We start from the raw sequence: 23,551 nt of genomic DNA, 5'->3' as shown, positions 1-23,551 counted from the left end.
TTAACATTTTATAAAATCATCTCGAATTCTCAGAAAAAGGTAGCAAATGAAATATCATTTAAACTATTGAAATATTTTTTTCGACAGAGTAAGAGGTTAAAAACGGTACCATATAAATGCAATTTGTTCATACACAAATTTGCACAATTATTCTTATTACCAAATTTTATTACATTGTGTAAAAACACATTAATTGATGCCATGTTGTTGCATCTAACACATACTCATACGCATAACTTTGTCAAAAACAAATTCTTTCCATCATTCAAACGTTTGTCTGTTCGGTGCCAAAATGTTACATTTAAATCAACGATTTTCAGTCAAAACTGGACTTAAGATATTTTGTAATTTGATTATTTTTGAATATACCTTCTACTTAAATATAATTACGCCGAGTAATAAACCTTAGTGATAAATCAGTTGGTTGCGCCCCCCCCCCCCCCCACCCCTATTGTGCACCATAAATAAACAAACAAAAAATGCCAATCATTTCTTCTTTCTTTTAATTTTAGAAAAAAAGAAACATCAGACAACGTGCATGTTCTAATGGAGCAAAACGGTTGTGTTTAAACCAATCGGGGAGTTTAAAATAAATTATATGATAAACATGAACATACATATGACCTAGAAAGATAAGTTTTGCCGTGGAACCCTACAATGTCAAAACATAATATATCAATTATCCAACGTCACACAAAACTGATAAAATATGCTTATTTCCCGGACGAAAACACGTGCATTTTTATGGCATGTTTAGCGAACATGTACTTGAGAATGACATTAAAGGACGCTCAAATTATTTCACATATTTGTTTCCAAATAATTGTTAGTTGGATTTGAAGGGTAAAAAACGATTTTTTTTCTTAAAAACAAAATATAATAGAATCCCATGCATTTCGTCATCAAAATTAATACAATCTGCCATATGTTGCGGTTCAGATCGGAATATCCGTCCCGAGGGGACCCGCCCATGCGCGTATTCCCGAGGGACGGATATTCCGATTCGAACCGCAACATATGAATAAGATATTAGTCATAAGTGATTTTAAGGGTATCGTCATTATCATATTTTTCAATGATCAAACAGTCAATTAATATAAGTAATACAATTTCTAGAATCTAACGGGCTGATTATTAAAGACTAATTGGAATTGATAATTTAGATATTTGACAATTTAATTATATCCCGAACATTAAAACATTAAATTACAGTCATTATGATTTTGCCGATAAGATCATGTATTAAGAGATCATCAGATGATCGTGTTATTAGAATGTTATGTCAACTAAAGTACTGCATTATTTATTAGTGAATCAATTTTAGAGAGGATTTTCCAACACAAGGGATCAATGTTTATACAGATAAAGTGTCATGTTTTTTTTCTTCTAAATGCCATACATGTTATATTGATAAAATGACATTATGGGGATGTTACGCTATTAAAAACGCGTGTCTCAAAGATTTATTATTCTAATATATTAATTTACAAGTTGCAAGGTAAATGTATATATTTATTTTATGAATCATTTAGAATAATACATATATAACTGTTATGAAAGACAGTTGTATATTTAGTTATTATGACTACCTTGGCATGTCAATGATCTTTTTCTTGATTCTCACATTCTATTGTATATTCTTTACATGTGAGTCTCATAAAAAACCTTGAGAGAAAATCTTACTGTTGTTCTATAAATAAATAATGACTAATGTTCTATAAATAAATGATGAATGGTCAATGTGTGGAAGGGAGAGTAGGGGAGAATTACTAAAATATCATTCGTTTGTATTATCGGGTACCATTACTATCATTATGTAAAAGTGCTCTGTGCATGCATATGACATTCAAATACAAAATGAACAGTTTAATTCATTTCATTCACTATAGGAGAGGATCTATATCATTTCCTTCTCATTTCCTTTCCATGAAAACAACAACAACAGAATTCCCTGACAAAGTGAGAAATAAAAGTTTGTCATCATACCTTCATGCTACATGTACATGGTTTCACTGTTTTGGTATTCAATTATATAGCACTTGACAAAGTAACAATATGCATAAACGTTCATATTGTACAAATTTTACTCCAACACCGCACATCAAGGCTCATAATACTAGATATACTGTAACAGTGTGACAGAAATATGAACACATGTGCCGATACAGTACAAAAATGTGTACAGACGGTCTGTGGGACTGTTTCTTGAGACACTAAAGCTTTACTTTGGGGACTAAACCTATACTGTCGACTCAAAACTTGCTGGTGTGACATATACGTTCAAACTAGAAACTCAAAAAATATTTTTTATTACGCTTTTCAATCCCTTTAACAGTCCATGGTATGGTATTTTTATGAGAGTCTTTTACATAAAAAAAATAGTTAAACATATCTTTCAGTGCATGTACCCCGATATTTAATATTTATATATTTTTATTTGAGAATTTCTGTCAAAAATGTAGTTAATTATTTTGATACTCATCGGCAATATAAGAATATTAAACTAAACTGTTTTGTCTATTTGGATATATCGGACATCATTAATTACTGATATATATCTTACTGATCATTTTTACATATTAGTTTTATTTATTTTTTATGCATAAAGTTTCAGTACATCTTTCCTATTAACCTTTTACAAAAGACATCATTCTGTCTACATATGAAGGAAAAACTTGGTGAATAATCATGAAATATCTGATTCATGCTGGGATATGATCTTTGATATATCACATGTAACATATTACTAATACTGACAACGTAATTATGATGCTAATCAGAATACAAATTATCCTCTCAAGTAAGTCAGTGACCATAAACACTCTAGTGTAAGCTTTGATTAACAATACTAATTACCGGTGTAGGTAATTTATGACTTCATCAAATTCACGATATTTGAATTTATGAATATACAATTTTACAATTTTTAACGAATTCACCAATTATCTTGCTGTGATATTTATGGTTAATATATACAGATAATCAGATGTTTATGAATAAATGAATCGATGTTATGAACACACGAGAACTTACATAATGACCTGTAACAAGGATCCTTCATATTTATCAGACGCAAATTTTAATCCTGTCAAAAATGTTTCGATTACAAGGACATCTGGTTGGAATCGTAAAGGCACTTTCCATTTCCAAGTAAATAACAAAAATGTATCTATAACTATATCCATAAAAGGTGATAATGCCATAGTTATATTATAAAGAGTATATCTGTGATAACTATTAATCTATTCTCGTGTTTAAAAAAAAAACAAAAAACAAAAACAACAACAACAATACATCTGAATATCGCATACATAAAATTAATACGTTAAGTTTGTTAAAAGTGTTAAAAACTTAACTCGGCCATTCATCCGTTGGGTATTTAAAGAATAATTTTTATCTTAAAAACCATTCAAGGGTTTTCATAATTTTGATATACCGTGGTATAGCTTTTACAGTCACGCGTACTCTGCTTAACAGTAACGATATAATTCATTGATAAAAAACATACCTGAATCGGGCAAAAAATGCGCGTGTTCCGTAACCTTGAGGTCACGTGCGATGGAATCGCCACATTGCCCACGCTGATCATGGCATAGGCACTGTGCGTAAATATTTACCTTTCCTCTGTTCGGGGATTGTTGTCATTAAGTAGGCGATAAATCAAGTACGTAAATCTTTAAATAGAAACAAAATTATTGTCAATCATCATCCAAAATCAGTTTCAAAGCACGCTTAAGTTTTTGTTGTTGTTTTTAAACTTTAATTGGAAATTAACGTTACAGGATAGGCCGTATTGGATAATTAACAACACTTTTTGTGGTGTTATATATTCTGGTCCTACAGAATTTCCAATACAGTATGTTTTCATATATCTCGCCGTACAACATTACTGGTTGTGATACTCCTTGTTGTATTTTGTTATATTTCCATTTCGTACAGAACTGCTGGTTCCGACACTTCTTATCATTTTAATTACTTCCGGGTCAAACAAATTTACTGGTTTCAATACCCACAATGTTGTTATAAGTCACGGCCTTACAAGATGAGATACTCTTTATATGGTTATATTTCCCGGTTGTATATATTTATTGGTTACAATGCCCACAATGTTTTTATTTCTTCGGGTCCTAAGACTGGTATCATTCATGATGAAAAGAATGCATCATAAATAACTGGAAATATTGTTAGGCATAAACTCTGTCGTAAATAAAAATGTTTTTGATGACGAGAAGCACTTGCAAATTGACAAATAATTTGTAAAAATTTTGATCTAACAAAATTTGTGAAATTTTACGTGATTATTTCAACAAGAATAATGTGCCTTCATGATCTGATGACGTCATGAATAACAGTGCATGTCGTTACGCTACAAAAAATGTAAAAATGACTGAAAAACACAAAACGCATGAAAAAAAAACAAAGAAAGAAAGAAAGAAAATTTGTTTTTTTTTGTAAGATCAAATTATATTTGACTCGTGAGCATGCTCAGCAACTGGTAATAATCATTAGCAAACCGTTAGGAGCTGTACACCATTGATAACTGTATTTATTTTATATCGCTCAAAATTATTAAGCTGATTTCTTTGTAGATATTGTTATTTGAGAAATTTTCCCACGTCTTTTAACTTACGTATGATTTAAACTGAGAACAAAGAAGTCACTAGGGACTACTTTAAATTCAGTTGACGCCATGAAGTGCATATTCGTATTTTCTAGATAGAAAAACTTGAAGACAAGAAAAATACCAATTAAAAAAAGCACTGCCTAACATTTCCAAATTCAATAATAAACGAATTCTATGAATAGTTCATGTTATCTATGACCTGATCAACATTTGTGTAATAAAAGTACGTGACTTTATATAAAGAATATAATTCCAGTTTGTTGGAAACATATTTTCATATATTGAGATGTTAATAACATATATCAATTATATGAGTACACATTAAACTAACGTATCTCATTCGGTACAGTCATCATCTGATTCAATAATGACACACATATTGTAATGTTAATAGTTGCATATACTTGTATATTTCCATTACAAGAAGGCCTCGTACTGCAAGTCTTCATAATATATAACTATAATGTCCTATGTTAAATACTTACCTCTTATTCCTGTAGATTCATGTATTCTAAAAAAGTTTACTTCTTCAAAAACAAACGTAACGACGTATATTCTACATGATTCATTAGTTACTTGTTGATAAATTATTCACTTATTTTAATAAAATTCTGAAATGCTTTTGGGTTTACTTTATTTAATAAAACATACGCCTTAATTTAGAAATATTTGTAAACAATCTAAAGAAAACAGAAGTATTCCCAAAGGATTTAAGTATCGAAGCAATTAGCAGACATCTTTGTGTTTGCAGACAATTCTGTTTATATGTACCTCATTTTCCAGGTCAATACTAGTTTAGAGGATTTACGGATAATTGGAATAACATAGAGACGGGGAAAAGCATGTTCATATGTATATATCAGAAATTCTTACACTCCTCGCTATTTTGTCACTTTACACACAAAAAAAACCAACAAAAAAGGAAAGAAAAAATATTTAAATTAAAAAAAAAATACACTTTATATCGGAGTCTTTTTTTTTATCCAAAATTAGTAACGCGTATTTGAGAGACTTGTGTGTATACAATGATATCAGCGCGAGTTCGTCGGCGGCTTAATGTCATCATCTTAAGTATGCCTATTCATAAAGGCACCAGAATGACGTCATTTCAAACTGACATGATTAATTGTGCAATGCATTTTTTTTAAAAACAAGGAATCGGCGGTCAAAATTCAATTCGACCTTCATATGTGCTTAAGAGATCGATAGCTGATAGCTGATAGAGAAAACTATCTTCTAAACTACGAATTACGTCCATACTGTATAGACATTTAAAATATTAAACAGCCAGTCTCAAACGACAAACAGCTAGGTATCGTAGCTTTATCTTGAGTCTTTGATGATTAAAGGTCACTACAACAATAGGCTTACTGTCTAACGCTAGCACTAAAAACACTAAAAAATATCGAATTCATACAAAATGGTGACGCTTAGCGAAACTATAATGAATAACTTCATTCACTACAAACGTTACACGGACAAGGTAAACTTAAATTTTCCAACAAATGACAAAACTTTCTTCAGCTCTTGTATCATGTGCTTCCCCATATAAAATTATATTACTTCATTTGAAAAAAGAACACACCACTTCAAGATTCCATAAGTGTAATTAATAGATTTTCACTAACATGTACAATTATTTAATTAAACCTCTTCATAATTAGGTTGAAATATCTTACTTTTGTTTAAGAGTTGTATAACGGACACTGATTTTTTTCAGCCGGACATTTGCGTCATAACAACAACAACAACAACAACAGCAACAGCAACAACAAAACAAACTCTTAACATCAAGGGCAATTCAAAAATGCATGTTCAAGAATTGAAAATGTTCTTATACGTACTTACAGAATGAGGAATGGTTATGTCTAGTTAAACAATCTAATGACTAAACTTTAATCTTCTCTAGCTGTGTACAAGTCCAAACATATCCCATATTGTACAAACCAACACTACATGTATATCAATCTTTAGGAAACGAAATAAAGGTCATACAACAAAGCAGATGAAATTTTAATCAAGTTTTAGTAATACATATTTAATATACACCATGTCTGTTATAAGGACATGTAGATAAACTGATATATGATTATTTAAATCAGCCTTAATTATATAACTAATACACTCAATGATTCTTTATATTTCACCTCATGCTATGTCAAAATGATAGGTTGGCGACAAGTTGTGCCTCATCTTATATAAAAAGCCAGGCTTCATTCGTTTTTTTTTGTAAGCACATAAAGAATAAAACATAAAGAATAACAGTATAAAATTAGTAGAAAAAAGTGTATCTCCGGGAATCATGACAAATGCGAGATGGAATATCTAAAAGAAAAAAAAAGAAAAGATAAGATATAATAATATATCGAGCGTGCAACTTCATGCAGAATATGCAGACATATGTCAAAACACCTGAACATTTCCAACGTATATCCAACATCATTCAACAAGCAGACGGATTGTCTAGCTGTTAGATAATGTTAATGTTATTTATTCAGAACCCGGGTACCAGACTGTGCGTAGCTTGTGATTAATTTTGAATTGTTTAAGAAAACAGCTAATTACCCAGGTACTAGTATATCACAACGAATTAAATTATATAACTGTGGTTGGTTTATAAAGAGCGCATTTCAGTCTGACTAAAGTTTAGATCTTCTTATGTTTTAACATGTATATCTAAATATCTCCTGTCAAATGCGGCTTTTCCAATACACCTATTTGAGACCTGATCTTTTCTAAAACATGAATATAAGCCGATTGAAAGGTGACGAGAATTATACCTCCTATTGTTGATTGTCAGATTCTATAAGCATAGCATTTTTAGAATTTTGGAGCTTATTCAATAAAATCAAAAATTTATAATAAATTCTTATATTGTAGTTTTATCGTCAGAAGGACCCCTTCCAAGTTTTACCAACACACCTACAAATGTTGTTACACATAAAGGATCTGTTGCCATTCTACGATGTGGTGTTGACAATCTTGGAACAAAAACCGTATGTACTAGTATAAAACTTGGTATTTTACAAAATCTATTGATCGCATAGGTTTTACATATTTGTATTGTTTAAAGTAATCAAAATAAAGAAGAGACCAGTTCGTTACACTTGTTCGGAATATGTTTTACGTGCATTTCAATTATCTATCCGTTACTAAGTGACACCTTAGACAGAGAGATTCATAGCCATAAGTACATGATCATTTCATTTAACTTTTGTTGCGATCTGTATTGATACATGTCAAGGTCTTGACGCAAGCAAACTTTGAATTATTTATATATGCTTAAAGATCCTGTATGATGAAATTAAAGATGTTACATACAGTTAACAGAAAGTAAATATAGGTACTCCAATGCAATTGTTTAACATTCAATAATTTGTTACATTCATGCAACAACATTTTATATAATTATAAATAGGTTTTAAAAATAATACATATATTTTCTTTATTGGAAATTGGCCAAAACTTTATCAAAAATATATTTCTAATAACCTATATTTACATGAACTGTTAAATTCGGTCATGTCTTGAATTGCTTTTTAAAACTTACGATATTGATAATTCTTCAGTTGAGCTTGTCAGGTTTGTCATATAGTACCAAAACATTTCTTAGGCACAAGGACTTTCGGAAAGAACTGGCTAATTGTACATGTTTTTACTGACTGTAAACAACAATAATGTTTTTTTAATCAGGACATTGAAGTTTTACACAAGAAGGCATACATATAAATAAGTTTCCCCATCTAAGTGACCCCTGGGGCAGGGCCAATAGTGACACAAGGAGCATGAATTATATCATTTTTGTAGAAGTCTACAGTTCTAGCGTATTAAAATGTGTTTTTATAAACTCATGTTATTTAGAGGTTATTAAATTCAGTCATTCAGAAAAACAGTGGTAGTCATGGGATAATTTTATTACTATATTACTATATTACTATATTGGTAGTTTTTCTTTTGAGCATCTAATTTGTGCTACTTTATACCAGCTAATTAACCCAGATCAGTATTTCAATGAGACAAATGATGCCCAAAATATGTGCTCACTAATAATGTTCGTTAATATTTCTGCCAAGTAATTTCAATTTCCTTCCATTAGTTCAAAAGATACTAAGCGGACACGAAATTGCTAACGGATAGACGGACTGTCAGGTGAATAACAATTTACGCCGATTTTTTTTCGGGCGTATAAAATGGAGTTAGACATTTTCAAGTGAATTACTCCATCAATGTTTTTTGACATGAAAAGACTTGAAATATATCTATATCTAAAGAACCAGAGGAAGAAAATTAAAACAACTCGGCAAAATGTTAACCATAATGAGACGATGTGCATAGCACAGGTTTGACCTTCTTCTGGTCATGGTCACACTTAGTCATTTCGTGTACGCTCTGTATCTTTTGAAAAAAAAATAACGTTTTGGCAGAAATATTACTTTTAATGATACGATGTGTCGAACACAGGTTTGGGCTTCCTCAGATCAAATTTGGCCTCGCCCCGCCCCGGGGATTACTTGATTTATATAGACTTATATAGGAAATCGCATTAAGTTTCATTGTGTGAAACTACAATTTCTGGAGCACAGATGGACTACAACATAACTGTAGATAAACCTGTTTGAAATAGTGTGTTTTATGTGCACGATTGAACTTGAGTCTCTCACACCGAATGGAAGATTGTTCTGGAGAGCTGCATATTTAAATTGTCTGTCCTCGTAGGTTACAATTACACTTTTTTGGTATCGCTAAAGTAAGAACTTTGTTCTGGGATCGCAGATTTCTTCTTATTTCTGTAAAACATTTCTTTCATTCTGGTGATTGACCGTTCAAAGCAAGAGGTATGCGTTAAAATTTTAAACTTAATTCTGAATTGCACTGGAAGCCAATGTATTTCTTTAAGAACATGTGTGCGTGGTTCTGGAGATGATGCGGGCCGCTGTATTTTGAACGATCTGAAGTTTGTTGATTAATGTTTGAGGTACTCCATACAGTAATGCATTGCACTGATCTAGATGCGAGATAACCGATGAAGTCACATGCTGTTCAGATGCATCAATTGTTAGATATTTCTGAATTCTACCTATTTGTCTAAGTTGTGCATAACATGACCTACATACCAAATTAACGTGATTTTCCATGTTCATGTTTGAAGCGAAGATAACACCTAAATTTCTAACATTAATAGTTGGTTGTATCATAGTTTGAGGACATTTATGTTGAAAATGTGTCCGAGTTTTTCGTATACATAAACATGCACAGTGCGTTAACTGGAGTGCAGGTATTAGTTACCCGAACTCCTAAGCATACCCATTGACTGGCTCATTTTTTTCTGAGGTTTACTTATTGTGACGGAAGAGAGAGAAAGGGAAAGCGACAGAAATATCATATTCACATGCTCGTTACTTGGTTACTTTTTTCTGGGGTTTAATATTGTGACAACAGGGAGCGTGTTTTTATTTTTGCCTATGATACGCCCCCCTCGTACAAATCGGATAGCCCCGTGTTTCGATGCTTTTTCTATTACTTTAATGTTCTACAAATAGATCTCCAGTGTGTTTTGAGTTTTGTGGAGATGAGAACATATTGACTTATGTTTTATCAGTGTAACATTGACTTGTTGACTTCTACAAAACTAGTATGGTTCAATTTTGACCCGTCCTCTGGTCATTTAATGGATATAGCCTTGTATTTGGATGTTACTTTGTGAAACTACAATGCCTAGAGTTTGTCATGAAGCCATGTAGCGTTGCTTCGTTGACCTCTACAAAAATGATATAAATCCTGCCCCTGGGGTCTATATTGGCCAAACCCCGGGATCTGTAGGAAAACGTTTTTGAATCTTATCGTGTCAAACTACAATGCCAAGAGCTTAGACATTTTGCAAGAAGCACTTTCTTATCGGCCTCCACAAAATTGATATTAAATTGTATTTGCTCATTGGGTCAAATTATGGCCCGCCACGGGAGTCACTTACTTTTATATCGACTGATATAGTTAAAAGAATTAAGACTTTGTGTGTAAAACTACAATGCTACGTTTGAGCATCTAACATTACTTGTGGACCTTTGCAAAACTGATATTAATCATGCCCCTAGGGTCAATATTGGCCCAGGCCGGGGTCACTTGATTTATATAGATTTATACATAAAACACAATTAAGTTGTAATGTGTGAAACAGCAAATCCAAGAGCTTAGATATTTGGCATCAATTTGTAGATTTCTACAAAAGTCATATTAATCATAACCCTCAAATCAAAATTGGCCATATCCCGGGAGTCACTTGCGTTGTGTAAACTAAGGTATAGGGAAACAAATCTTATAATTTTGTGGATAACTAGTACGGCTCTTTACTTGGCATATAGCTTTGCCTAATTGACCTCTGTAAAGTGTCATAAATCATGTACCTAGAGTGAAAAACCCCGCCTTTAAGCTGAAAATCATTACAATATTAGTTGTAGGTAAATTGAATGTTATACGATCCAATTTTCAAATTTAAGAATTTACATCAAAATTACTGATAGCGTTTAGTAAATTATTGTGATATGTTGATATGCCAACATGCAAATGAATTAATGTAGTACCTTTTCATGTTTTGATTTGACAGTGTTTTAATAATAAATGTGAATCATAAAGACTGTCATTTCCAAAAGCAATTGGTTTATATTCTAGGTTACATGGCGGAAACTGCCGTACAATATTCCTATTACGGTAGGAAAAGATCAATTTCTCAAAATTGACAGGTTTAAACTATTCCAAGTTCCTTATCAGGGAGAATGGAACCTCCATATCAAAAATGCTCAACCGTTTGATTCAGGGACCTATGAATGTCACGTTAGCCTGAAAGGCGAAAAGATTAGCAGGAATATTACACTTACAGTGTTAGGTATGTAAAATATTTTTATTAACTCTTTAATTACTCTTAAAGTTATTAATTTATATTAGTGTACCTGTTCCCGACTTTATTGGGCACATGCAATGCATGTACATGTATGCAAATATGTCATTTTGTCCGAGATATATAGTACAAAAATGTCATTTCATCACATTATAGGTAACTTAGATATTTCTTATAGCCACAGTTTGGGTATGATGTTTTACAAATTGTATTGCCTGTATCTCAAAGATATAGGGGTCTAGCTTATCAAAATAATCTGGAAATGTTAAACTTATAAGACCATTTCACATTCATACCTATCAGATATTGTTTTAAACCCCTTTACCAGCGATTTAATAGATGTACCTGGGGAATCATAAATTGGAAAGCAACGAACAAATGTTCATCCTATTTACGCGTCAAATTTATTTAGAGCATCCTTGAAATGTGTAAGAAAGGTTGATTCGATGATTACTAGCTCAAGCTCGAATATGGGTCATCTTAAATAAAATAACAGAGCCCAAATATGGAAAAAAATCCTTGTTCACACTCTAAAGCCTGGAAACGTGTCTGAAACAGTTTTTAATTATTCGAATATGACCCATTTAGGGTCAAAGTCTAGGTCATATACCTCAAATATGGTAGTACATTGTTAACACTCTAGAGGTTTATGTCTCATAACAGTATTCAAAAGCGTTTATTTAACCATTCATTTAAACTCGGCATCTTGAAAAAAACTTTGTGCGCCTTGTAACACCGCAAAACGTCCGTACCGCAAAACGTACGTATATGGACGTTTTGCGGCGCATATCGTCCACATTTTTCTGACGTACATTTTGCGGCAAAAAGGCATGGTCCTGCCGCATAACGTCCATATTTTAAAGTTAATATAATTTTCGTTAATTTTGACCAGTTATTATCAGGTGTTATTGTGTGTTAATTTTAGCTCACCTGAGTATGCACCTGTCTGTCTGTCCGTCCAAATTTAGCTTGTTACCACTCTAGTATCCACATACCCTAAGCAATATTTCAGAGTTATCTGCTCTTGAATTATAATATCTGTTATGTTTCACATTGTTACCACTCCTACGCTTTCATTTCTTCTTCAATCTTGACAATTTTCAACAGAATATCTATGACCATAAAATCTCAACAAAGTTAGATTATAGGCTAAATCTAACAAATACAACAACAAAGAACGCACTTTATTTCACCTGGTTAGTGCTTTCGTTTCTTCTCCATTCTTAAATTTTTTGCAGAGAATATGTATAACAATAAGGTCTAAATCAAGTTCATTTATGAGCTAAAACGACTGAATATGTCAAACAGCCCCCACACCCCCGCCCCCATCTCCGATAAAAGCACTCTTGCTCAAAAACGATTAGGCGGCTAAAGACACCCTTCATCATAACAATAGCTCTCTCGCTCAAATATGACTAGGGCGGCTAAAAGCCCACAACCCGACAAAAGATCTCTTGCATGAATATGTTTAGGCGGCTAAAGCCCCCCCCCTCCCATCAACACAATAGCTCTCTCACTCAGATATGACAATCTCCTTCCCTCGACAAAAGCTCTCTCTCTCTCAAATATAACTAGGCGGCTAAAAGCACCACCCCCCCCCCCCGCGAGAAAAGCTTTATTGCTTTATTATGACTAGGCGACTTAAAGGCCCCATTTCCATAGCTCTCTGGCTCAAATATGACTACGCTGTAAAAAGCCCCCATTTATCACCCGTAAAAATGAACGGTAGAACGAAACCTCCATAGTCAACAAGAACACAAAAAATCATTCCCACTTCTTGATGCAATTTTATGAAAAGCTTTTGTCAAAAGCAAAGCTAAATTTTGATATTTTTTGTCATTCACTAAGTCCAATCCCCGGTTCGTCCGTCCGTATAGCCGTCATTTTCTGTATGTCTATAAAATTACATTTATTTCAATATCATCGTTTTTATATCTCTGCTGCTGCTCCATTCTATAAAAAATCTATTCCAAAAACATCCTCGGCTTAAGCATATTTCTTTTTTTAAAATAAAAAAGGTCAGAATTATATAGGATCACAAAATTATTGCACTTTAATGTTAATTTCGTCATATCTTTACCTGATACAATATGAAAGTGACAGAATATATTTTAATACAGAAAATATGGACGATATGCGTCGCAAATACACACTCTCGCCGCAAAACGTACCAAGTACGATATGCACCGCAAAACGTCCACATGTGTACGATATGCGACGCAAAACGTCCACACGCGTACGTTTTGCGGTACGGACGTTTTGCGGTGTTACAGCGCCTACACGTAAAGTATGCCAACGTCACAGTTAGTTAGATGTTAATTAGGGGAAAAAACCGTCTCAAACAGCTACAGTCGATCCTACGTTACTCCTTTTTGGAGGTTTAGATTGTTATTTTTTTTTACTTCTAATACATAATGGATTAGATAGAGACAATCGCATATGTATAACCAAAATGTCACAGAAACTGAAAACCTTTTCTTTTATGTTGTGTGAAATATTCAAACATTCGCAGAAAATACCTTGGCAATATACATTTGCCTTTATTAAATAAGTTTAGTAAACTTTTATTATGCCTTGTTTTATTAATATTTTTGTTAAATTTTTAGACAATTTGAATCCAAATCTATTCTTATTGGTTCCTCAGGCTTATAATGAACGGGATTTGGACAGTTTATATAAAAGATAATTGTTAGTAAATATATAAAGTAAGTGACAGCTTGGCAATATATTTACAAGTTTAATTATGATTAAGAAATCAAAAATTTAATTAAAAATGTTTTATAATCTCATTTTCGTCTTATTTTCAGAAACAGCAACTGCACCACTAATTCCAAGTAAGTATAGTTGTTATGTAAATCATAATAAAACGTTATACAAACTAGCGTTATTTGCTAGCACCGTTGCAATGAAAGTTTTATATTCGTTTTCTATATATCATAGGTATTATAAATATTAAGATATTACAATCTACATATTTCATTGATACGTGGTATTAATTAGAAAATTAAATAAATGAATAAATAAATAAACAAACAAACAAAACGGGCAATGTCACCTTCGTAAATCACCCTAAACACCAACATTGCTTGCATTGCCCTGATATTTATTTTTTTACAAAACTTTAGGTATATACGTTTATTTTTCTTTATATTTAGAATGCCACCTTATTTCAGCAGAGTTTTATAAGATAAACATAAAATTAAATCAAACCATTGGTTTGATACCATATTTTTACAATTATTAAGAAATGCATTTATTGCCTTAAGACATTTGCCAATTCATTGTTCCTGGTTTATAGCAATGTTGCCAGAATAATTGAAAATAGTACATATGATGTTAAGTTTTTAAATGTTTCTAAAAGTTGCCCATTGTAGTACCATTTTTCGTTTGAAAGTACCCTACCTCTTTTCCTATAAACCACAACCCTAGTATTTAATGTATTAACTTTTATTTCCCAACAATTACAGTAATTATGTAAATTATTTTATTTTTGTAGATTTTCTGATGTTTATCCAAGGATTGCCATATCATCAGTAGATAACAATAACAATTTAACTATATCATCATTTAATAAACCTGAATTGAGATTATTTTTGAAATACTATTCTTCCTAAATTTGTCTACAACAAATATTGAAATCATCAGACGCGAAACCACTTCCCCTTGCCTTAGACCTACAAAATGAATAAAAAAGATTTAACGTTATCGAAAATATCTTTGATTGTGATAGTATTTTACCTTGAACACTATACTTAAATAATTTTGACCATAAACAGTTTCTATATATACTGTCAAATACAGAAAACCAGGACTCCCAAACAACGTCCAAAAAAAACGGAAAAATGTGACTTCCAACGTTTATTGTCAGTTATATAATTTTGCATGATTGAATGTAAATTTTGACTTTCCCAAATCGTGTGTCTGAGATTACATTATAATCTAAAAAATTCTGCAAATTATCTCTTTGAAATAGATTTAAAAGGTTTTGAAAGACAAAAAAGGAGTTATTCCTTTATAATGATTTACATCTCCTTTCTTATCTATACCAACAATTATTAGTTCAGAAAACTATGAGTCTGGGAAAATTGCAAAAATAAGCCATAAATTTGTGAACCGAAAATAGCTATTGATTATATTGTTTACTCATTTAAAAGAAAATCGCGACCTTAAGATTTTTCTCCCTTAAGTGATTTGACAGCATTTGCCAATCCAGTGTTAGTTCACCGACAGCACAAGCAATCATATTAAGTTATGTGTACATTCAAAAACCCTATATACTCTTGTTAATATTTACAAAAAATAGTCTCTATCTAATTTTGTTTTACACGCATTATAATGCATTCATGGTGTTTTGCTTTTTCATGTCGAACTAGTCAACATTTTATTTTTTGTTTTTAGCTTTTGTATAGCTGTCAAAAAAGTGTCATTTATTAATGAAACGAATTAAAATGAAACAACGATTGTCGATTTTACAATGATAAGGTCTACTCCTCAAAAACTTTTAGTGCAATTTCATCCAAACTTTATAGGAATGATCAGTATGAAATATTGTTATGCATACCATAATACTTTTAAACATTAAATCCAAACAGTCAATTTACATTTCCAACATATTGCCTAATTGCCCTCGATACAGCTGTTTAATTGGCTTTCCTCACACGCCAAATGATTCCTATTCTATTTCGTGACAAAGAATTTTCGGGCTAATAAGACATAGGAGTCAATTCCGTCCAAACCAATCCAATTCTTATAAAGCGGGTGTTCGGCTGAAATTTCTGAATTTACTTTTACCTGTAATTACAAACTTGCAATAATTTTGCACTATCTTTTTAAAAAATAAAATTGGGAAATCCTTCAATGAAAAGGGGGAAACAAGTTCCTGACACGCTTTTCACAAAGTTTGTTTGCTCAAAAACACAACTACAGAAATAACTTTAAGATACAAAACATCAGCACCATCTAAATACAGCCGTTATAATTGAAGTATATGCTCATCCAGGGTGGCGAGGGTAAACGCATACAAACACGCATACACAAGAAGCTTTTGCTAACCGTCCGGTTAGGTAGAGCATTGGACTGTGACTTGGGTTTCCTCAGGTCACTTTCGTTGCGTTATTCACAATGTACTTTTGCTGTGGCATGTACTGTAAACTACAGGCAACAGATATATAACTTCATACACTTTAAACAATGAGTAGATAAATAGTTTTTGTATTTGTAACATATATAATTAAAGGATTTATCTGTTTATACATTTTTGGTCACCAAACAACACTATACTCAATTAGAATGTGCATGTAGATTTTTGTAATAAGGTTTTGATTAGTACAAATAATTTTCTATTTGACAGGTATAAACATGTCAGGAACGCAGATTGTCGAGAAAGGAAATCCAATTAAATTGTTGTGTAATGCTACCAGTGGAAATGATAAACTTCAGTCTATTGACTGGTTTAAAGATGGTAATAAATTACAGACTAGTTACACCAATGAGATTTTTATATCTCAGAAAGTTTCAATTTCGGAACATTCAATAACCAGTACGCTAGACATTGACAAAGCAAGAATGACAGATATGGGGAGATATGTTTGTCGAGCAAGTCGTAACCTAGCAACAAGGATGAAAGTGGATGTTTTAAATGGTAAGAAAGGTACTAAAATTTAGCCATCTTTAATGAACATTTCTGTGTAAACATTCGAGTCATCTCCTTTATTACCCCGACATTTTCTTTTCGAGGGAATTAAAAGAGTTATTGTTATAGTCATGTCGGCGTTCCAGTATCCGTTGTCGTTGCCTCGCACGTTGCCGTTGATGTTACCTTTGTCATCCGCAAACTTTAACATTGATTATAACCTTCTTATGTTTTGACGTATTGTCTTCCTACTTGCCCACAACTTTTGGGACAATACCTTCAAGAACACTAGACTAACATTAACTTTCATTCATAAATGACCTTGACATTTAAGTTCAAATGTCTGAATTTTGCTTGACGTTTGCTGATTTTTGCTTTAAACACCTATAACTTAGTTATTTGTGAATGGATTGTCTACAGACATTATCCTTCATTCATAGATGAAATTGACCTTGATTTCATTTTTTTGCTGTAACTGGCTATGACCTTGCTATTAATGAATCAATCGACTTCATATTAAGATACAATACTCTTTAGGATACGACCTTCATGTATATCAAACTCACATAGATCTTAGCTCATTTATGACCTAATCTTCAAGGTAGAATTATTGAATTTTCACTGACTTCTGCTATATTTGACTCTTACTTTGTAATTAATAAATGGATTATTTTCATACTTGGATAAAACAACTTTTTGAACAAGACCATATAAAAGGTTGAACAGACCTTGACCATTACATGACCTTAACCGTCAAGGTCAAATTATTGAATTATGCTTAAATTGTCACAATTTTGTTATGTCTTTACGGGTTTATACCTTGACAAAACAAAACGTGCGACCAAACAAACATATTAACCATTTCAGATATGACCTTGACATTTAAATGAACCTTGACAGTCAAAGTCAATTAAATGAAAATCTGTTGTTTCCAACTAATTTACAAATCGTTAAAATTCTTGCAATAAACACTAGCTTTCACTGCTTTTACAAAAATAACAGTCTGTCCTCAAGTGAGTCTTTTGGGGTCAATCGCTCTCTTGTTTATAAATGGATTAACTTTATATTTAGACACACAGTTAAGTTGCCATAAATTTGTTATTTTTGTGCGGATTTAATGCATACGTGGACAAAGCAACACTTATGACCAGACGGACCTGAATTTAAATATAACCTTGACCTTTAAATGATATTAACCGCCAAATGATTGTATTTTGCTTACATGTGTCGTTTATGTATGGAAATGATTCATACTTGAACAAAACAACAAGTGCGACTAGACAGACCTATTAAGAAAATTTTTAAAAGGGAAAACTTTTTCTTTTTTTTTAAGATTTGGTTAAACCTTCTATTTGTTTGCTTTTAAATGTCGAGCATTCTCCCCACCCGGCGATGGTTCTTATATTTTAAATAATTGTCAGAAAGTATACTAGATTAACAAACGTGGAATGGAAAGTTTTAGTTCAGTCCAATGTTTAGAAATCAGTCCTATCTTGTTCGAAATGTTTCCTGATAATATTTAGCTGCAGTATGTTAATTACATAAAAACACCAACTGAAAAATAATATTCTTTACTTTAGGAAAGGGATTCTTGAAAATCGTTGACTTAAGAGTAAAGGTGAAATAAAGAAATTAATAGTTAATATAGAAAAAGAAGTTTACTTTTAAAGACGCGGGATAAATTATTTAGCTAATTTTTACGACTTTTGCTGTAATGTCATTTTCAGCATTAGCAGTTAAACCTACATCAGACTTTAACCAAAGACCAAAGCAACACAGACATATCACAAGTAAATCTCATTTACATGACCCTGTTTCAAAACACGTTTGCTTTTTATTATTATTTGTGTTAGGTTTTTTCATTTTATCTAATACATTTCCGTAAAAAATGTTATTGCATAAATCCATAGCTAACAATTTTTCTTATATTTTATATATCTTTACTTTGATAAAAATCGTATGTTTTTAAAAGCAACGCATTGAAAGAACATGATAATTCAATATTGAGTTAAGATATATTAGCAAAATAAGTTCTTTGTATGTCCTTTGTACACAAGATGTACTTTTGTCAAGCGTTGAAAATAGTATTTGTGTTAATTCTGAAGTAAACAAATTTTTTTTGTTAATCCGAATATTTGTGTTATATTATTCTATCCCATGTTTTGGTCATGAATGCTGAACCACGTTTTATGGAAAAAGTAAGGTTAATTCGGTAACAAAATAATTCTAAGACAAATCAAATAGTAGTTCACGAATAGGTATGTTGCATCGCCCTCTTATTTTACGTTAACTGTAAAATGGTGAATCATTCATGTAGATATTGTTGAGGAATGAAAATACCATTATCATTTAGGTGTATATTGTTTAGTCGTTAAGTCTATCATCATTGAGTTGATTATGGTTTAGTTAAAAATCGTGTAGTGCATTCTAGTTTACTTGATCTTAGTTTAGTTGATTGTCGTTTAGTTGATAATCGTTAAGTTTATTTTTGTTTAGTTGATCTTAGTTTAGTTGATAAGTGTTTATTAAGACAACATTTAGTTTAGTTGATCATTATTTAATTAATCGTCGTTTGGTTCATCCTCTTTTTGGTAGTTCATTGTTTATTTGTGCACTGAAAACGATATGATTGGTTTTGTAAGTTTAACATTTCCTGAAAATAAAAACAGCCTTGGCGTTAATATGTTTGACCAATAAAAAAGCACAAGGTGTGACATTATACTTTTTCCTTTGTCAAGCTGAGATTAATTAGTTGTATATTTCAAAAGATTGCCTATTACAGATAGTGAATGAACAATAATTGATAGGATAGAATATGAAAAGACTGTCCAACTCTTTATATAAAATGAACATTACTGATATTTATACATATTTATGTGGGTCACGGTGTTTATAAATTATTCAGGTGACGTTTATTCAAACATGTCACATGATTGTGTCACTCAATACAAAGAAAGAATAGGTCTTAAACACTTGTTTAAGTTGTTTATAGGGACTACATTTATATGCGGCTGTTGAGTTTTTTCTCCCGCCGATACAAACAATAATATTATTTATTTATAATTTCCGTTCTTTCTATGTTTACTTTTCATATAATGCTAAAAATAACATCTCACATACACTAACGCCCCTGGTTTTATCTATATCAAAATTTATATTAGAAAATTCTTACCCCATTTTTAAGCAGTATAATGACGTTAATGGGTCAACGCTGCTAAATGTCGTTAAATGTCACAATTGTAACGTGAAATGTCGCACGATTTGCATTTGTCTTTAAATGTCGCAAGATATATGTTCATGATATAATTAAGTTAGCTAGTGGTTTAAATTTAACATTAACATTGAGTAAATCTATGTTTGTATTCAAAACTTATTAGGAGAAATAAAATTCATTCTTTGTAAAATTAGGATTTTATTTTTCTCTTACAAAGCTTATTTCCGATGATTATGAGTGAAAATTTCTAATTAGTTGTAACTGGGAGTAACAAAGTTCTAATAACGACATTTTTATCTCCCCTTATCCTATCAAATTTCTAATTAGGTTTTTATAACTTCTAATTTTAATGAAAACGTCCTTAAACAGAAGTAACAAGGTTTTACAATTCATTATAATTTCGAGTTAAACAGTTTTATAAGAACATTAACCATTAAAAATATAAGTATTGGTGTTCACGAATGAAATATATTTTGTTCTTGCATACAAAACAAAACAAAATATATTTATTTCATGTTTTTAGGGGTTTTAAGTCAGTTTACTCATTTTTGCCACGTAGTGACGTGCGCTATCACTCCTGACTTCATCAAATCATGACGTCACATTGTTCTTGTTGAAAAAAGTGATTCTGTAAAATTTTATGAATTTTGTTACATTTTTAAAAGTGATATGTGCAGATATTTATGTGCTTTTCGTAACAAAGAATATTTTACTCTAGACAGAGTGTATTATTTCCTGACGATATTTACACTTCTTTATTATTATTCTTTTCGTCCGCATTCAGATATAGTTAATATATATTATAATTTCACTGACCACTGGAAGGCATGCAATAAAGACAGTAAAGTATTTTTGGACTACTTTTTGTGTATGTAAGAATTGTAACCATAGAAAATATCATCTCTCAACTAGGTATATTGTAGGTATATTGTAGGACTGAGCATGAGCATACACTATGTTATATTATGAAAACAAACAATTTCTCCATCATTGATATGATGTTTTGATCCATTTCAAAAGAAATATTATATTTTATATTTCAGCAGAGACATATAACGAAAAAAGGGGTAAGTGTAGTCATAATAGTAGTCATAAGAGTCAGTATACTTGGACTAATGTGTACATATTTATACATCTGTTTCTTGTGAAGGAAGTTCAAAAAATCTACCATTTTTTGTTTCGCTATCAAAATTTGTGTCAGACTTTCATTCATTGTGTTATTTACCTATACTTTGTCATTAAACCTACATGTATGCACGTTTGCTATTACATAATTTGAATTAATTAAGCATTTATAAGTGAAGAAATAATAGATGGTTTAATTTTATTTCGTAATTACAAATCTTTCAAAAATTTGCAGTGTTTATTTTTTTCTGTTATCGAAACTCTTATTCAATATTTTGAGCCTTTACATGGACGCATACGAGTAATTCTTAAAGGATGCTTATAGTATGATGAGATACATGTACGAGGGATGTTAAGAAATATAGCTATTTTCTATTAAAAACGTTCTGATTATTTTAACTTGCATTGTCTTTTAAAATAATCGCCATCTACCTCAATACACCTTTTCAGTCGGTTAATCCATTTTTGAAGCACATTTCATACACTGGATACTGAAAGATTGTAGAACCAATTACATTTATAGAATTGTAGACGGCTAATAATTCAGTTTTAAGAATATCATTTGTAGGGGTTGCTGTAGGATGACCTGTCCGAACTGCATCTTTAAGCTGCATGTACCCGTTCATAAATTTAGCTACCCACCTATAGATAGATCCATGGATCATCCCCATAAATTTTTAATATTTACAAGCAGCGACCAAACTTTTACATATGATCTTATTTTCAATCACATGTGCCAGTCAGAATGTTTAGAATGTTACTAACACATCGTAAAAACAATGTACACAGTATGAAGATCGGAGATATTTTAAGATGCTATGCTCCGTTTCTTTTACTTGAGGTAGATTTATGTACAGTCGCAATAAAGCACAAATGATATTATTTTTGAAATACCCCTCGTATCTCGTCTATGTAAGTTACTCTTCAGCGACACACAATTTGATATCATCAAACAGAATTTATGATAAAACAGTTCAAAATAACATATTGATAAATTATGTCCATTTGCTTTCAGAAACACATAGTGAAATTATGAGTGGTCAGACGAAAGATAATAAAAACGGTTCATCTAAATTGTGTACAGATTCGTACGTATCATCTCCTTTATTTCTAACAGTTTTATTACAAACAATGTCATCTATTTACAAACATATTTTGTGATTTGTGATTATTGAAACACTTTTGACATTGCTAACTGTTAAAATACTCAATGTTTGTAGAAGAAAGGGACAAGAATTCGTACATAACTTTCGTCCAGAAACTGAAGGAAGATTATTATTATACCCTGTATAAATGTAACGATGAGAGATAACCGCTTTAATCATTATATGTGATTATAACTTCGTCCATAGATGATCAAAGGTGTATTTTCATATTGTGTGTTGACGTGGATCATCTTATTCTATGAATGATGTATGTTCCATGTGACATATCATAGTTTAGTGTTCTCAACAATGGGAATAACGTATGTAATCTTACATGTTTTATACTTGGAGCATATTGTGATTCTCAAAATATAAAGGCAAGAAAGTGTGACTTCGTTATTGATGGTTGGACAGAAACAACACAGCAAAAAGTTATATGTTATATAATCGTCATAGATTGACAAGGGAAATCCAAGAAACCTCCAATATTCTTTCTTTCTTTTTTCTTTTTTGTTCATTTTTTTTTCGAAAATTGTTATTATTGATTTGAATTTTTTTTAATGATTTGTAGTAGTTAAGAAGATACTTTTACGGGTATGTTTTATTATCTGGGTGTAAATTTTTCAGTCATGATATTTTTTTCTTTTACATACAGATATTTGTGTATTATGCTCATGACTAATTTATGTAAGGAGATTTGATGTTGTCTCCAAAATATTGCATACTGTACTAAAATGTTTTAAGATACAGATTTGTGATGTTAAATATTTCGACATACATTCACCATTGTAAATTAGTTCTCTCGAATGTTGTCGTCTTGAACAGTACATGTTAATTTCAGTCTTCTACACGTATAAAGAATACTACATTTCAAAAGGTATATTTGATTCAGAAGTGTTGACGTAACCAAAACATGTTC

The 23,551-nt window shown here is 31.4% G+C and overlaps 1 protein-coding gene across 3 annotated transcripts in view; it reads left to right on the top strand.

Annotated features, from left to right (window-relative positions):
• LOC132731795 (leucine-rich repeats and immunoglobulin-like domains protein 1) overlaps positions 1–22,827 on the top strand; it is a 28,551-nt gene extending 5,724 nt beyond the window's left edge. Inside the window, exons 2-8 of one of the 3 annotated variants that reach the window (XM_060718053.1) lie at positions 7,505–7,620; positions 11,291–11,504; positions 14,324–14,350; positions 16,867–17,157; positions 18,876–18,938; positions 21,406–21,429; positions 22,503–22,827. In XM_060718053.1, the coding sequence (XP_060574036.1) occupies positions 7,505–7,620; positions 11,291–11,504; positions 14,324–14,350; positions 16,867–17,157; positions 18,876–18,938; positions 21,406–21,429; positions 22,503–22,648 (881 nt within the window). In that variant the 3' untranslated portion in view covers positions 22,649–22,827. Of the gene's footprint in view, positions 1–7,504; positions 7,621–11,290; positions 11,505–14,323; positions 14,351–16,866; positions 17,167–18,875; positions 18,939–21,405; positions 21,430–22,502 lie in introns of all 3 variants that reach the window. The other 2 variants (XM_060718054.1, XM_060718055.1) reach the window with 2 other exon arrangements.
• The last annotated feature ends 724 nt before the right edge of the window (positions 22,828–23,551 follow it).

This window comes from Ruditapes philippinarum, unplaced genomic scaffold (assembly GCF_026571515.1).
Source record: "Ruditapes philippinarum isolate M1 unplaced genomic scaffold, ASM2657151v2 ctg63_1_1_1_1, whole genome shotgun sequence".
In the NCBI taxonomy this organism is placed as follows: Eukaryota; Metazoa; Mollusca; class Bivalvia; order Venerida; family Veneridae; genus Ruditapes; species Ruditapes philippinarum.
This window is presented reverse-complemented; position numbering and strand designations above follow the sequence as displayed.